The sequence below is a fragment of the Limulus polyphemus genome, unplaced genomic scaffold, assembly GCF_000517525.1.
Source record: "Limulus polyphemus unplaced genomic scaffold, Limulus_polyphemus-2.1.2 Scaffold2439, whole genome shotgun sequence".
NCBI classification, from domain to species: domain Eukaryota; kingdom Metazoa; phylum Arthropoda; class Merostomata; order Xiphosura; family Limulidae; genus Limulus; species Limulus polyphemus.
In genome coordinates this window covers 76400-95264 of record NW_013668049.1, presented here as the reverse complement: position 1 = coordinate 95264, position 18865 = coordinate 76400, and the positions used below count along the sequence as shown (strand labels likewise).

Below are 18865 nucleotides of genomic sequence, written 5' to 3'. Positions count from 1 at the left end.
CAAGAAACAAGCACATCCTTCACACACACCTCATTATTAATCAATTAGATAGCATTTATAAGTTCTGGAAATGTTATTGAAAATACGCGAGTATTTTTAAATGTAATTGAAATATGTGAATATGAATAAATAATATTTTTTTATATTCTTTCATATGTTTTTGCCAAGTAAATTTGAGTGGGTCACCATAAGCTGTGGTCATGAATAGTGGGTCGCAATTCTAAAAAGTTTGGGAACCCCTGATCTAGACATTTTCCACTTAGTGAATGAATCATTAATGTCATCTAAATACCACCACACAGTCACCATTATGTTTGTTTTAAAAATATATAGTATTCCCACACTTATTTTCTGTAAATCTAATAAACTAATAATTAAAGAAAACATATTTTACAATGAGCAATATGGGTAATAATGTTTTTTTTATTTACAACCTATAATGATTGCAATTGGAAATAATTAAGTAATCACTTAGCAAATGTATGTGGGTTGTTTAAGTAGGGTAAAGAGAAATAATATTCAATAAAGATTTCAGTCACTAGAATATTTTGCAGTTGCCTAACATACTTGCTAAGCATTAAGCTTATCTGATTTGATGATAACTTTATTTTGTTTGCTGAACACAATAAAAAAAACAATTAAAGTTTACAAATAATGCAACTCAATAAAACTATAGTGACCTCATAAAAACATGTTTGTTATACATTTGTTCAAGTTTAATGTTTTGTTGTATGTTAATTTCTTAAAAAGTCCAACCAAGAATACATCTAAGGTTACACTAATGCTGGGCTAATCTCAACCAAATTTTGTAGGATATTATAGAACATTCATTATCTTTGATGCAAATTATCATTAACTACATTCATAGATAACACCATGTTCTTACACCAAACAAAATAAAAAAAATTATTAAATTTTCCATCCCCCAGTGGGACAGCAGATAGCCAGATGTGACTTTGCTATAAAAAAACACATGCACATTGACTTTTCTATAACACATCATGTACATAATGTGTGTGTGTGTGGAGGGGGGGGGGCACACAAATGTCTTGTATATCTCAGAGAGTGCACTAGCACTCTCTATGGAGGAATGCAAGGAAAGCAAATGGCTGCTGCTATTGCAATAATACATAAACTCAATTGAAGTTGATACTACAACAGCCACCTTAATGCTGATATGAAGAGTCGTTTCTTACAACTTCATCCCATAAGACACTTATGAGACCAATGACTGTCAATTAATTAATAAAGTGAAGCAGTGTGGAAAAACATTTAAGAGTTTGCTGTTGAAAGCTGGTAACAGAAAGCACACCTACCACCACTACTTTGGCCACTACCTCTTCATACAAAATTGCCCTGACCAACCCATAGTGTATACCATGTTTTAAGTAGATACATATTGAGTTCTTAAAGCTTATATAAAACTTTCGGAGAGGTAATAATGAATATTGTAATGATATTTTATGTTATAAATAAATTGTATGAAAGTTGGGATTTTTGTGTTATTTATCATTGCATCCATCCCCATATTTTTTTAAATTTCATAACCTGGACAAAGGATGGGTACCTCTGCTTGTTATAACATAAACCTAAATGTTGTTTGAATACTTTTATGGATTAAACAAGCCTGAGTTGAAAAAGAATTATATAAAAATTTTAGTGTTTGAATGGGTATCAAAAATCCTACCCGCAAGGATAATTCAGGTGGGTATCCGTTTGCCTGAAAATTTCCGACCACTATCAACACAACAGTTTCTAACAATGCAGAAGACATTGCAATATAAACCACGAAGTTACACAGTTGTCTTCATTTTCCTAGCAAAAGCATAATTAATTTTACCAATAATAAAAAGTTTGTATGGAGAAGTAAAAGAAAACAGTAAATGATATAATTATTAATGAAAGATGAAAACGATGTTAACCAAGAAACTTTTTGTGGCCATCGTGTATACTACAACATTGGCTTGCAAAGTATAGGCTACTGTATGTGTTCTCACTATTCTCCACGAAGTACTGAAAGAAATTCAAACAAACATCTCTCCATTTTTTTAACTTTTTACCAATTAGTAATAAGCACTGATTTAGTGGTCATGAATATAATACTGAAGTATAAAATTTCCAACTTTTTTTGATTGGATACTATTAACTTATTGATATTGGTAACGAAAAAAGTAATCTTTAATGGTTCACCCTGACTGACTGTCATTACACAATAACTGCACTGTGCAGGCAATATTTTTGCATGATGAAGACACTTAGGTTGTAAGTACAGACATTATGCCATCTACAGCTGCCTGTCATTATAACACACACCGAGAGATTATAAGTCTGCTGAGTGCACCTGCTCTATCAGAAAAATTAGCACAATCTATGAGCAGAGTTTACCTCAAATATTCCAAAGATAGAACTTTGATAATTCCACATTAATATTAGTGTGCGAGTTTCTCACTTAAATTGGAGTGAAATGAAATAATGACTCTACGGCAACAATCGCCACATTCTAATACCTTGAATTATGATGAAAAGCAGCTAGCTACAGTTGAAACAAGTTAAACTAGTTATACAAAAATATAGAAACTTTTGGAAGATCATATTTACAGTATTTACTATTACAAATCACACAGTCATCAAGTTTGAAAGTTTCCTATGAGTGATAAGCCTCATTTCTGTCCTATAATGTCGTTTGTGCCCTGCTACAAAATGGCAGTAACCACGAACATGTAGTGAATCAGCCAATAGTCATTTAACAAAGCAAAATTTAAAATGAACTATTCAAAATTTGCTGCTTACTTAATTGATTCTTTGTCTCCTATAATTATTACTGTCAGCGAAAGAGGTAAAAGTTAGTATGGTATCAGCAAGTTTTGAAAGTATAATAAATGGTTGAATAACTTGGTTTATAAGATACTCAAGAATTTTTGTTCACTATTAAACTTAAAAATCAATGTCGTTGGCCCACAACTAGAATTTAATTTGAGTGTCACTATGATTGCTTCCACTTTCATTTTCAATCTCTTGTCATAAATTTGTTGCTTGTTTCTGATTTTTATTTACCATTTTCTCTTAAATTTAATTTATTTTGACTTAAGCCTTGCAAAGTAGTAAATTTAGAACCAGGTAACAGTCGTGATTGGTGGGTAACAGAGTTTCCGGGTGCTCAGTGAAGACACTAAAAATTTTAAAGTTAACATTTTAGAATTGAAATAACCTTCAAAGACATACTTTTCTCTATTATAAAATCAAAGTAATGACTTCATGTTCATGACCTTATTTACCCATTTCCAACTCATCACATCCTCTTTGCATAATTGTGCATCAAATGTTTATTTATGTAAAATTTATATATGTATATCATATAATTGTGGTCCATTATCATCATACTCATAGGCCTATCCCATGGTAATAACATTAGGAAATATGCTGACAAACATACAAAATAATTAAGCACACTCATCTACCATGAGAGGAAAATAACTGACAATTCAGATGATGAAGACTCCAGACATGAAAAAAACACTGTGTAGCAAAGCACTGACTAATCAGGACACATGAGATGATCCAGGTTGGAAAGGTCATCTCTAAGAAGGTAAGATAACATAATGGGAAAGAGAGCTCTCCACTGCAAGTCAAGATGGAAGAAAAGATTAACCCAGATATAAGTAAATGAATTGACAAGTGACAAAGGTGTGATAAGTTTACAATAAGCAAGACACAAATCCATAAAGTGTAAAATGATGGGCTTAGTGAAATACAAGTCTTCCATTAATAACAAAAAAAAAACATGATAAGTAGTCAAAGGTTCAAAACATGCATAAGTAAGGACTAGAAGCAGATTCCACTATGATAGACAAGTCTTATACAAAAGCATGATACACAAAAGAACAAACGTTCTACAGCACAATAAAGAACACAAAAAGTAAATATATAGAGTACCAAGTGAAAATGTTACATGTTACTATTTAAAATAATAAGTTATAAGTTGAATGACAAGTAGAGGTAGTATAATATAACAGATGATGATTTGCCAATAAGTTTGATTAGAGTGGACCATTATTTTGCATAAAACATTTGTTTGCAGAAAGGTGTAGAATGAGTTCACAGAGGAGAGATATCAGGTGTGAAATTTCTCACCATGAACTGAGAGTCATTAGCTGAATATAGCACACAGTACAAAAGCAGTATTGTATCATATAATAAGAAATGGTACAAAAGTGATAATAAGGAGCATTAAAAAGAAATTTGTACAGACTAAAAAAAAGGTTTTTGTAAAAATAATACTAATGATGTCATTATGATAAAAAAAAATACTGAATTTTCAATCTGAAGTTCTGTTTGTGAGAAATAATAAATGTTGTTATATACATTTGATGCATAAATTAGTTTCCTCAGTTAAGAATTCTTTCATTAAAAGTTTTAATGTGACTGTGAAAGTGTATTGAAGTTCTGTATTAATTCAATACTTTATGCATTATATGAACTTCCATTATGCACCTATGAACCTTCTGAGTATTAGGTCTTTAATGTTCTTGTACTGATATTGTGTATGCTTTTGGTTCATATATAAAAAGTAAGGTGTTTCTCATAATAAGTACTTTATCTAATGTTTGTTTGCTTACTGGAAACATCTTCATGAATAGTTTCTATTTTCAATGCTACAAGACAAATAAACTATACCTTCCAAAATTTTCTGCATCTTCTATTGTTTCAGGCAGATCCTGGTCACGAGTTTCTGGAAGAAACAATGTCAGGAGTCCTGATGTTAGAGCTGTCCCCCCAAAGATTAACATTGGAAGAGGTTCGTAGAATGTGCCCTGTATTAGGTTAAGCAGAATATTTCATTATCAAATACAATTATCACAAGTTAGAAACTGTTAAACTACTGTTTTACACATATCATGTAAAAACAAAATATTGGATCAGACATATCTATAACCTGATGTCAGAAACTACCAAACTTTAAAGTTAGGCTATTGTGATTTTCCATAACTACTAGCCCATATCTAGTGTGGTTCTTTTTGCATATCTTTTTTGCAAATGTGTACAATTCAACTCTGTATTTAATCATTAAAATTTACAAAAATTCTACTGGTTTTTACTTTTTCCTCCAAATCATTAAATATCTACTGTCACTGAAATTTTTATATAATCAGTGCTTGATTAGTGACCTTTAATTGGGGAAGGGCACCTGCCCAAAACATTGTATGTCAACCATAGGAATTGAATTTCATGCTTTGCTATCTGTTTGGTAAATTTTTCAACAACTTTTCTAATAATCACACACAATGGCCCTGCACTTTCAAGCTGATTATTGTGGGCCCAAATTTCTAGCCATCTGTGAAGAAATTTCATTAATTTCTACTAAATTAGGTTAATCAGTCTAACTTGACAAGATGGCAAAGAGATATCTTAACAACTTTTAATCAACTCTTTTTTTTATATAACAACAGTATTATAATATCATTATTTTTAAAAAACATTTTTGTTTTGATACTTTGCTTTATTTTCTCAATATAACTTCAAACAGGAATGCATTTAGGCTGCCATCAACCAAAATATCTAATTTCACTAACTCTAATCAAGAACCTAAACTTCAGTGGCTTTTTAGTTTTATAATGTCTGTATATTTGTCAAAGGTTCAGACCCATTTACTTGGATTGTAAAATTAATTTTTAGCAGACTTGTTGTCTTGACACATACTCAGTGGTGCCTGTAAAATGAGTGGAGCTAAGGTTTCACTGAATGTTTGATTAATTAAATACATTGTTACATACTTAATGCTAAATTTATTCAGATTATTTTAACTATACATCTTAAGCAGCCACACTGTTTATTAAGTAAGTTAACATTTGCTTAATTCAAAAATACAATAACTGCAACTTTTAAAGTAGATACATTCTGATTTTAATGATTACAACATTTTGACCCATAATATTTGGTTATCATTGGGTGAAAGCTACATAAAAAAAAGCAGTTGAAAATCAAAGAATATCACAGACTTGTGATGGTGAGAACAAGTTTGTAAGTGGTGCTAATTCAGGTTTTTAGTAAAATGAGGTGGATAAATTATTAATAAATATAAAGGGGGCTCCTAGATACTTACTTAGCATTGGTTTTGATGACTTTATCAGTAGTGCTTCAATTATTTTTCTTCTGTTGATGTATGGTTCTTTTTTTGGATGATTTCAACATTATTTTAAGTGATAATATATTTTGTTTTTTTTGAGATGTTCAAAAATATGTGAGGGTCCTTTATAATGTTCCTATTGTATGAGGTTCATTTCTCTCCTGGTTTTTCCAAAACAAGTGTTTACGTGAGTTACAGTTGCATTTGATTTTGTAGATAACCCTGTTGTTTATATTTTGTGTGGGGTAAATGTTAGTAATAAGTTTCTTGATTTAAATACCTGGCTTTTGTATGTTTATGGTATTCATGTTGATGTGATGCTTCTTCACAAGTCATTTTCATAATTGAATCAGGCTTTTGTTGATGTGCTCAACATAAAAAAATGAGCTACTGATAAAGTTGAAATTGTTTTCATCTTTAACATTTGTATTTTTTATTTGTTTGATATTTTTTTGGATATGTTAATAATTTTTTAACAACTTCAGCCAGATAGTTTTTGTATTAATGTTTCAAATTCTTTGCAGTTTATCTTCTAAATTGTTTGTAGAATATATATTAAATAATATTTGCAAAATAAACTTTAAGATTCCTAGTTTTTGTTGTATGGAGAGTGCAGATTTCCAGTTAAGGTACTGTTCAGAGGTTTTATACTTTTCTGTGGTTTGAAAATCTTTCTTTTACGTCATCAGAGATGAAGCTGCACAAAACATCATCATAATATCTCAACCAAAATAAGGGTTTGGAGATGGCTGTATTTTAAGGCTTACATAAGAAAAACAACAGTCATTTACAAAATTCAATTCATGTAAATACTTATACTGAAGAAAACAAGAGAGGAATGAGCCTCAGACTTAAGGAACATTTTAAAGGATCCTTGCATGTTTTTCAACATCTCAAAAAAAAAAATTATCACTCAAAATAATGATGAGATCATCTGAAGAAAACTAGACATCAAGAGAAGGATAAAGTCATCAAAGCCAACACAAAATAAATATCAAGGAACACCCTTTATCCACCTCATTTTTCTAACAAGTTAATTTAACATCATCTACAAACTTTTACTCACCATCACAAGCCTATAATGTCCTCTGAAATTAAACTGCTTTTTTAAATGTAACTTTTATCTGATGGTGACTCAAATTATGAGTTGAAAGATTGTAATAATTAAAATTAGAACATGCCTACTGGAAAAATTGTTCTTATTGTATTTATTAACATTCTTAAATATACTGTTAAGTTAGCTTTATAAAACAATATTTATCAGGTTAACTATAATATTGTAACTTAAGCATACTTACCAAGTTAGCTACTATTGGTGCAAGGATTCCCCCTAGCCTGGAACACATGCTGCTAAATCCTATACCAGCATTCCTGACAACTGTTGGAAATATTTCAGCAGAATATACATAAACCACAGCAAAAGACACTGCAATCTGACTTTTCCCAATCACAGCAAGTGTAGTGCCAGCCCAAGCAAAAGCTAAAATGGTTAAAAAATAAAGAATTATTTTGTTTTGCTACAGAAGATAATCTTTTAAGCTAAAGTATCTGATATAAATACTCACCTCTCAACAGAACAGACACCAAATAGCTTGCAACACTGCTGCAAAGTTTCTGCACAATGATAAGCCTTTAAATAAAATCCCACCTTTACACATAATAACATGTATTTCCCCAGTCTATGATGAAATCAGCATTAGATTATACCCCCACAACTCACTGGAAGGTGACACATCCTCCATGCACAGTATTCCCCTTGAATGCTTTGTGTATACCAAAAGCTCATTCATGGCAAGGCAAAATTTTCCAGACACATTTTCCAGAAGCAAGGAAGAAGGATAAGAGGTTCTGCAAAAAGCATGGTTCATAATGAATTGCTCAGATCATTTTCAAGCACTTTTCAAGGACTTTCTAAGCAATCTCAAAATCAACTGGATTCCACTGAAATTTTATAAAATTCCTATTTATTTGTTCAACATATGAATGTAGACTAAAAAAAGAAAAGAATGACTTTATATCCATCTGACTTTATTTTACAGTACTGAAAATCATATATCATTATAAATATTTTCCATGTAATATGATCTGTCAGATGAGCTAGGGGACAAATGGGGAAATGGATGTGTATTGTTTTATATCCTCCAGAACCCATTGAATTTTTTCATATTCCTTTTCCATCTTTTCCTTTTTTCAATAATTCTTCTTTTACGTGATCTAGTTTTCTTTTTTGCTATCCTCTGCACTGCTCTTTCTTTCTGCTCAGTGGGGTAACTATGGTACTACTGTCTTGCAGCTCTGCCTGACATTAACTCTTTGGATAAGACCACTTTTTCAGCACCTCACTGGTGTAGTCAACTATAATCCTCCTGGCAATTACAGACTTTGCTTCTAAGTTGTTACTCATGCATTCCTTGTTGAATGAAAATCCCCTCTCCACATATGTCTGACCATGGAACAAGCACTGTAACATTTAAAAAACATTCCATAGTTGATGACAGTCAGGAGATAACTGTAAGTGATGCTTCAAGAAACTATCAACTCTCACTTCTTGTGGTTGATAGAATTTGAATCTTATTTCTTTTTATTGACTACCTTGGTAAGGAAGTCTTGAAACTGCCATATGATTTGTTAACAGTTGCTGTCTTTAACTCTCCATGCTTCTAGCAGCAACTTCAAAATTCTCTTTAAACTTTTCACACAAATGTCAGGTGATGTTGCTATTTCCCTTGGATCTAAGCAGCTCATGTTTCTCACAATTCTGTATCTCAAGGGGAATTTTTCCTGCATTTTACAAACAGCCTTAATGATCATAGCCCTGGCAAACATTTTGAATTCCATCACAGCTTTTTCACTGAGTTTCTTCTTTTACTTGGCAATTTTCAAATGATTTTCAGCTGAAACTCCCACATCCACTTTCCCGTAACTTTTCAATTTAACACTTGCATCTGTACAGTCCTCCAGATCAACATTCATTAGTTCCACAGCAGTTAATTCACTTTTAATGTCAACTACTCTTTTAATCAAAGTCCTAATTAATACTGTCAAATCAATAGGCACCATGGGTTGGTCTGTCTGAAATTTTTGCTAAAAGGGGGGGGGGTCACCTGGTTTGATACTGATCAGAAAAAAATTCAATTTTGCTTTTAATAAAGGATTAGCAAAATTACTTCTCACATTTTCAAATGATTTTGTTTTGGGATCATTGACACTTTTTTTCACAGCTTCAACAAACATTTTCATGTTGGGTAGCACTTCAAGTGCCATTTCAATAACTGGAGTGTTCTCCAGCCAACAATGAGCACAATACTCCTTTGGGAATGTAATGGATGATGTTATCTTTGTGTAATCCTCCCTCTTTGCAGGGGTGTTTTTAAATAATGTATACATATTTCTCAAAAGTTATCACTGTTACAATCAGTACACTTTGCCCCAGTCATGAAAGCTCCATGGACAATGTGAAGATCACAGCTTCCCAGTTCCAAAAACTTACATTTGTAACCTTTAACCACCTGATCCTCCAAAATTCTCAGGATCTTCTAGTTTAAAGAGGAGCCATCCATTGAGACCTGTAAAAAACGATGACAAATAGACAAGAGGTGAAAAACAGAATTAGCAGTCATATACAAATTTTTGCAGTAGCAGTAACTATATTATCTTAATGGGTGAGAAGGAGATGCATATTTCATTTAGTTTTTTAGGCCAGTAACAAATATTGTTATGAGTATTACACATATTTTAAGTAAGTGTCAATGCTAACCTGCAGAAGATTTTTGAAGCTCAAAGAAGTTGTGGAAGTCTTTATTGCAAAGACTACATCAGTGGCTGATACATGACCAATAAACTCTGATGTAAAGTCCAGAGTCTTAATGATGTCATCACAGAATCATACGTGTATGTCCAACTGTTTCTGTTGAGTATGCTTGTTCAAACTTTCATCAAAGAATAAAACATAAACATATCAATTTTGGAGAATTAACAGTTTTCTTCAATACATCAAGAAATGATGCCACTAAAACCAAATGTTGTCAGATACTATGCCTTCACAGATCCACAGCTGTATGACTTTACAACTTTGCTGTCAGGGTACATACTAGCAAACAAGTCTGTGTTGTTATCGTGACATCTGAAGAAATAGTGCTTTGATACCAAACGTAGAACCCACTGAACTTCAGTCTTTAAAAATGCATCCCCCTTCATCACTGACAAGAAAACTGTTGCACATCTGTCGATCTAGTACAAGCTGCTGATTCCTGGCAACTAAGTGAATCCGAAGTTTTCCTCATGAAATCATACGTTATAGGAGTCTTTTAAGACATACTCTCCCATTGCACCAATGTCTACAGTCTTTTAACAGGCCTTGCAATACACCTTTCATTTATCAGTTTCACTTCCTTCGTACATTTATATTGTTCTTTCCACTCCTCATGAAATACACACTTTCCCAAAATAACAGTATACAAAAATAAAAAAGTGGCAAGCAAACTTTTCAAGTGGAACTCGAGCATTTGCAACTTCACAGGTGTTCATTCATAACATGTTTACTCAGCCAGCTACAATGATTGGTCAAGTGACTTGGGCCATACATCCAGTGAATTAACTCTTTGGTAACTCTTCGTGGGAAAACAATAGTGGTATTACTGTAAAATGTACGTTATTTTGTGATGAACATTTGCATACAAACTGCAGTCAACTCTGCAACATGCAATAAAGTTAGATATATTGATATATTCTGATATTATAATATTTTCAAGTACTTTTGCAAAAAAAAGAAGGTCCCTTTTCAAGCCCTTGAAGTTCCACTCCCAATTTCAAGGGGTTTCAAGGAAGCATATGCACTCTGAAAAACATCAGAAACACTACGTACCTCTCCACAAAACTAAGAGCTAAAATTCTGCATTGACAAGATGGTGGAGGGACTTCTGTATACAAAGTAATTTAAAAATACGAGCTCCCTTTTGAGGATATAGCAACAAAATAGGAAGAAACTCATGAAGTGTGTCACCCACAAGAGGAAGTGGAAAACATAGTTGGGTAACTGTATCTATATTAATTCCCTCAACATCCTCTCACTAAAAATCTCATAACATACTCAGTAAAGAATGCCTGTGGAGAGAGAGTTAACCCTTTCATGATGGGCATCCTTTACTGCGCATGTCACAAGGTTTTAGTGACTTGCATTCAAAATTTTATTAATCTACTTTTTTTTATGTTATAACAATTAGTATAGCATAAAGTCTTAGCTAATAATTCATAATTTAATAGCATATCAGTTTTAAGTTCTTAATTTTATACAGCAATATTTAAAAATCCTGAATTCCCCTCGTGTGACACATCTTCTCTATTTCATCCACCACCCCTCCAATAAGTATGAAATTAAATGTAAATTACTTGCTATAAAAATCATCATTGCTAAAACAAAGCATAATTTTCCAAGCCTTCAATCTTGTTTGGTTACATAGCCATCAAATAGAAAAATCACACCCCTCTTGCCACACACACCTGGCACATCCTCTCTTTTAGGATTTGTTAACAGTTCTCTCTTACATTTAGTTCTATATTATCTATAACCATCGAAAGCCAAGGTTTTCATCTATCAAATGACTTATTGTATAACGTTTTCTGAATGGAAAATTGTCAGTTTCACTGTTAGTACAAGCTTTATTCCCATGGGAAAGATAACTACTAGCTTGGATGGATTTGTAATGGCTCTTGTTGCATAATTAGAAAGCCAGAAAAATTCAGTACCTCCATGATTTGAAGAGCTACAGTTATATCATAGTCAATGGTAATTTCTTCACTGAAATCGTAATTGTATTTAAATTAAATCCTCTTTCATTATCTGTTGAGTTATAGGAAAAAGCTAAGCAAGCTATGGGAAACAGTACAACTTATATTTATTTCTCTCATTTTATCCAAGATTTGTAGCACTTTTCCAGCATTAATTGATCAATTTCCAAATTAAACCATTCTTTTCATTCCTCTCTATAAACACTTTTCTTTTAGATTAATATCTGTAAAATACTAAATCCACTCTACTCCTAGAGCATTTTAGCTCCTTTATCACTGTCAGATATAAAAGACCATTTAGTGTAGGTAGTATTAATTAATTGTTTTGAGTTAATATTTCATGATTGTTTAGTTTTTTTATAAGATGATAATTGGAAGTTGTGTTTATAATTCATTGATATTGATACTATCGAACATCACGTGAAATTTATTTATATCAACGATACAGAAATTTCTAGAAGGTGAGTACATGATTAAATGATAAATATGTAGTGTGAGACAAGCTGGAACAGTAGACAGACAAAGCAGATGAGAAAGTAAAGTCAAGGGAAGTAAAAGTTCAGCCAAGGAAAGTTCAACATAAAGTTAACTGCTGTAGGAGTGAAAGGCCTAACAATTAATATGTTAAAGGAAAACTAACAGTTTTAAAAAGAGATAAGAAGTATAGTTTATTCCGTGAAAGCAAGTTCTACCTGAGTGCACTTTGACAAAAGGAACAGACGATATCTGAAGTACGAGAACTAAATGATTACTGGAAGAGCAGTATATGTCTGTGCTAATTCATGCTATAATTACACATGAAATACTAGTGCAATTAAAAATAGAGAAAGGTAGTAGGGCTTGTGAACTGAAATTCTAAAGCAACTGAATAGGCCTAAGTGGACTTTTGACAAGAAGAAGAGAACTATGTATAGTATTTAAGATACAACTATGATATATATAGTGCAAAGAATTTTTGAATATACGTTTAACTTGTTTTGAATATATTACTTTAAAACAAGCAGAGTGTGTGTGTGTGTGTGCTGTTAACTTATTTTTGAAATTAACTGCCAACAAGTCACAGACATCTACTGTAGCAGAATCCTTGGTCCAACACCCATATCATTTAACCTACTCACTAAATACTACTATTATTTATAACATATAGAACAATAAGCCTCATTATTTTGACAATCACAAATTGTATTCATCTCAGCTTGTATTTCAATTTTTGAACTTAAGCTTTACTAATTGTTTGTATATCCTGGACAATGGGTGAAACATTGCACTTTTTTAAGCATAGGATTTCCTAATGGAAGTTTTTTTTTTTTACATTTTACAGACAATAAGAGAGAAAATTTAGCACACGCAAGCAAGAAATAATTCTCCTTTAAGCCACTAAATAGGTGTCTATAGGTGTTTGAACAACTTGTAGCATCCTGCCAAAATTTAATTCGTTGTATTATTAGCCGACACTTGGCAGCTGGTACATAATTGAATAGAGTTGTTTAAACATTTGTTCAACGACAAGTAAAAGCTTGGAATGGTCTATTCCTTCATCTCACTGACACACCCCTAATGAAGGAATAGACCATTCCAAGTTTTTACTTGTTGTTAAACAAATCTTTAAACAACTCTATTCAACAAAAATATTTCCATTATGATTTCTCATTATTCTTATTTTTCATTAAATCAAGTTTGTTCAGGTTTAGGCTGACATGGTCCAGTGATTAGGGAGATTGTCTCATGATTCTTATTAATCACTATGAAGGTTTGACAAATAAAAATTTCACATGTTTGAAAAATGGTCAAAATAAGTACTTCATCTAGTGAGCTCTAATGTAGTACAAGACAAATCTTGTGTATTCTTGAATATGTTTTTAAAAATAAATTTCTTTCCAACAACGAAAGATGTATACAATTAATTGACACCTGATAAGGCCAATGGATGAAAATATTCGTGCTTTTAAAAAGTACTTATTTGCATGTTTTTTAGGGTTATAAGCTTATTAACTTTATACAAAATGTTGTTTGAAAATATTACAAACTATTTTGTCCCATGAAAGAAAGTTCAGTAGTTTTAGTTGAATAATCGTGTGGAAGTTTCTATTAATTTGTGGAATGTTATTAATTGTATTTTCAGCTTGTTACAGTATTTATATTTCTTTACATATATGATACATTTTCATGTAGAACAGTTTACATTAAAAAGTAACTCAATCCTAACTTATTTTATCTGAAGAGGTCTGTTTATCATATTAAACTTATGTGTATTAGGTCAGTTCCATGGATTGACACTGTATTGAAGTAATGTTTACTATAATTCTTAATTTACTATGTGTACCTACATGAAATTTGGCAACCTTTTAGTAACTGTGAAAAGTTTCTTGCACAGTAAGTACCAGAATTCTCAATAAGGATTTGTTTATGAATTTACTGAATCAGTCTGATCATAAGGTGATTTTCATGTTAAGAATAAAAATACTTTTTTCCATCTTGTATGTTAGCCTTTTCACATCTATTTTCTGTTTCTGTAAATATATGGTTTCATTATTGTGCTAAACACAGCACGAGATAATTAGCCACAAATCATAAACCCCACGAGCTAAGTATGTGACCCATGTATTATTTGTAACTGCAAAACATAACTCAGCTAGGCCTCACTTTTTTTTCCACTGAGTTAGTTCTTCAAACAAAAATTGTTGGAGCTTTCAAATATACAAGTTAGATTAAAAAATGTATACCAACCAAAATAAAATCCTAAAACAACTGCAATTCAACTGGCTTCATAACTAAAGCTTACTAGGCAATTAACAAATCAAAAAATAATTTTTTCCACTCAGAGCCGAAAAATAGAATGGCAAAAAATGAAAAATGAATAATCTAATAGCAAATGTCATAGAGAATTACTGAAGTTTTTTGAAACACAGGATGTGATATGAGAGGCATGGCATGTGGATTGGCCTTTTGTTTTTTCTAACTAAAACAAGAAAGCTTGAAGACTAGAAATTTATATTCTGGCTTCCCAATATCTATACTATAAGTGTGAAAAGAAGAGTAGAAAGAAAATTCTAAAATGGGAAATTCAGATCATGTGATACAGAGAAGTGAAGATTAAGTACAGAATTGAGGAAGAAGGTGAAGAAAAAATTGTATAAGAATCAAAATCAAATATTTGTAAATATTCATCTATCAAGAACAATATGAATATTAATTCAGTTCTACAAAAATCAAAAAGTATTAAGTATTTTGGAGTAGTATTAAATTATAGACTAAATTTGAAAGAACACATTAAATTAATAGAGAAAAAAGATATCAGCAGTAAGAGTATACTATACAAGAAATTACTTATGTTAGAAAGAAATGAAAAACATTTATTATGCTTAGTTTGATTCAATTCTACAAAAGGGTATCACCTTAAGAGATTAAGAGTTTTAATGCAGTTACAAAAAATATTATCATTGCCAAAGTATGTTCATACAAAATATCATTTTCAAAATTTAAATATACTACCACTACATAAATTATATGTTTTCAAAACATTATATAGATTCAGTAAAATTATTCAAAGCTGGCAAAAAATAAAATCAATATATTAAACAAGAGCTGTTGAACATGGGTAATGAAAACTAAATAAAGTAATATTTAGAAACAGTTATCTATATTAAGCACCAACATTTCATAATAATATGACAAATGAAATAAGATTATTGTTTTGTAATAAAAATATGAAATCAGTTTTAATGAAATGGATACACTCATATAGAAGAACAAGAAGATCTATCTATGGTTTATACATAAAATAAAAATGTAAAAACATTTTTGGGCATATTATAACATTAAAATAGGTTTAAATCAGCATAAAATTTAATGAAGTAAATATCAATTAATTTATGTATTGTTTCATAACATATTTATGATCCACACTCAAGTAATTTTATGCATATTTTCTTTATGAAACTGAATACTTTCATATTATTATTCTTTTCTATTTTTTCTATTAAGCGTATTGTACTTATTTTTCGATTTGGAATATGCTTACACAATGAAACTAGATTTAAAATCTACACTGAAAATAACATAACAAATGAATGTGCAAGTATAATGCTGTAATTTACTCACCTGTAGGGATGAAAGGATTTACAACACAGCATAGTCCTCCAAGTAGCAACATTGCTGAAAGTAAAGTTTTTCGGCCAACACAGGAAAGTATCAGTGTTCCTAATATAACAGCAGGAATCTCAACAGCTGCAAGAGCAACAAAATTTACATAGACATCACCTCCAAGGTTGCCAGCATTCATTGAAAGCCCATAGTAGACCAAAGAATTAACGAACCTAAATAAAGAAAAAGCACCCAAAAATACTTTGCTCACAAATGCAAGTGTTATTACATGGCTCTACGAACTTGCCTACAAAAAGATGAATACTGAGATATTAAAATAAAATTATCAAAATTAACCTGTATGTTTTTACTACTATAGTTAAACAAAAGTAGATAACATTCTTTACAGTGAAATGTTGTATTATGATGATTAATCCCATCATGTAATAAAAACATTATTTCTTACAAATGTTTAGTGTTATTCATTAATAAGTGCAATAAAAGGCATAACAGTGAGCATTCTAAATACTTGTTAAGGTGTATATATATTTACAACAAAAAGCTACATTTATGTAATAATTTGCAAAGCAGATTATCTCACTAAACCAAATTTGTGATTTGACATTCCTTGACTCAGTGATGAAGGTAAAAAAATATCCAAGACTAATGAAGTGTTTTATTTTGTATCTGGCAATCAAAATGGAAACATATCCAGATAAAACATGCATTGTTCATAATGTTTTTAGTATTCATGATATATATATATATATTATATATTTCAAATACATTTTTATTTCAGCTTGCCATAATGAAACAGAAATTGATTGATTGTAAAACAGATTATTTTCAGTTACAAAATAATTAGGTACAGTACATCACATATGTACACTTCACACATCAAGATGTAACCTTAAGTAGAACAAATCACGAAATATTACCAGTTGAATTTGCTTTTGCAGCTTACAAAAATAACTAACTATAATGAGTAATTCTTTTTCATTACCATACTCATATCGAAACAAAAAATATTTCTTTCAAAAGCATTTTAATGTTCAATTTTAAAACCAAAACTAACATATCTAAAAATAAGGTATTTACAGGTAAAACAATTAATATTGAATCAACTGACAGCTTAAATAACAACTTTCTAGGCAAAAAGATTAAAAAATTCACAGATAAAATGATTCAAATAAAGCAGTTTAGAAAACTGAAAGTAAGATGTTAAAATTAATCATTTATACACAACTAAATAACATGTTTAGTGTGATATTAAACATTTTAAACTTTTTGTTTTTCTGTCATATAACAAGCTAATAAAAAGTAGTGTAGAAATTAACATTTAAGTAAACACAGAAGGAAACAAGTTTCTGCTGCACCACAATATACACTCCACAAAAACAATATATATATATATATATATTAAACTATTTTTCTTTCAAGCTACAAATCTTTTTACGATGGAAGAGTTGATTTTAGAATTTCGAGGAAAGCTACAGAGGGCTATTTGCATATAAATCATTCCTACTCAATAGAAACCACCAATTCTTTGCCTCACTAAAGAGTGATTTTACGGTCACTCTTACAGTACACTTACAGCTTCAAAATGTGGAGTTCATTTATCTGAAAACAGGCCAATGATGGAAGAAAAAAGATAATTTTGAAAAGACTAGCAACTGTACCACATACAGGGGGTCTTTCTTATACATCGTCACGATATATGTTGTTGCTCACTTACATTGTTGCCTTTTTGAGGAACACGTCGTAAAATTTACCTGCACATACATCGTTCATAGTTTTTACTTGGTTCAGCTTAACTTTCTCAACACGGACTCAGTCAATTTGACTGACCACATGACCTCTTTCTGCTCGTTTAAAGTCTTTATAGATTTAATACTTTTAACTTTCAATATAGTATGTATATCTTTCAGTTAACATTATAAGTCTTTCACATCCAAAAAAATCATATTTTTTGATTGTTGATGAGACTTAACCCTACTTTCTTTTTTTTATACTAATAGTAATGCACTAAATTTTTTATTTAATTACATAATGCACCAAAAAACATAGTCTAATAACATGCAAAAATTAGACAATTTTCCTTAACTCTCAAAATTTTCTGGCTTTCTAACTATGTAACAAGAGCCGTTACAAATTAATCAAAGCTAGCCATTAACTTTCCCATAGGAATGAACTGTGTATTATAAATGAAACTGATGCTTATCTGATCAGAATACAATGTTATGCAATATGTCATTTGATAGATGAAAACCTTTGCTTTCTATTGTTTATAGGTAGTATATAATTAAATGTAAGGAAGAACAAATACTGAAAGAAAGGATGTGACAGGAGGGGTCTGATTTTTCTATTTGATAGCTCTGTGACCAAACACAATTGAAGGCTATAAAAATAATAGTTTGTCTGAGCAATGATGATTTTATAGTGAGTAACTTACGTTTAATTTCTTACTAATTGGAGGGGTGGTGAATAAAACGTAGAAAAAGCAAAATATTTTAAATTGTACAGGGCTGCTTTAAAATGCTCATAAAATTGTTTTCAATGAGGTGTTTGGTAAATATAAATGCTGTTTAAAGGTCCTTGACCTCAGAATTAGTTATAAATATGTGTTGTATAAGTATTGTTACAACAGCAAAAGTCACGCAATGCTGGGAGCATGCGCGTTGGAGTTTCTAGAAGGATCATGAATTATCGAGGAACCCCGCAAATGTCCGAGTGTTTGCCAGGTGCACTCTTTTTTTAGTATATAAGTCCAGCTAATAAAGTCAGTGATAGAGAGATATGCAGATAGATTGAAGAGATAGATAATTGAGTCAAGCGAACAGTAGGCACCATAAGTAAATTGTGTGAATTACT

The 18865-nt window shown here is 31.0% G+C and overlaps 1 protein-coding gene across 1 annotated transcript in view; it reads right to left on the bottom strand.

Annotated features, from left to right (window-relative positions):
- Nucleotides 1–18865, bottom strand: part of LOC106466957 (organic cation transporter protein-like) — a 93631-nt gene that overhangs the window by 3940 nt on the left and 70826 nt on the right. The window contains exons 8-10 of the mRNA XM_022395054.1: nucleotides 16013–16227; nucleotides 7423–7604; nucleotides 4675–4811 (exon numbers count right to left, since the gene is read on the bottom strand). Of these exons, the coding sequence (XP_022250762.1) occupies nucleotides 4675–4811; nucleotides 7423–7604; nucleotides 16013–16227 (534 nt within the window). The remainder of the gene's footprint in view (nucleotides 1–4674; nucleotides 4812–7422; nucleotides 7605–16012; nucleotides 16228–18865) is intronic.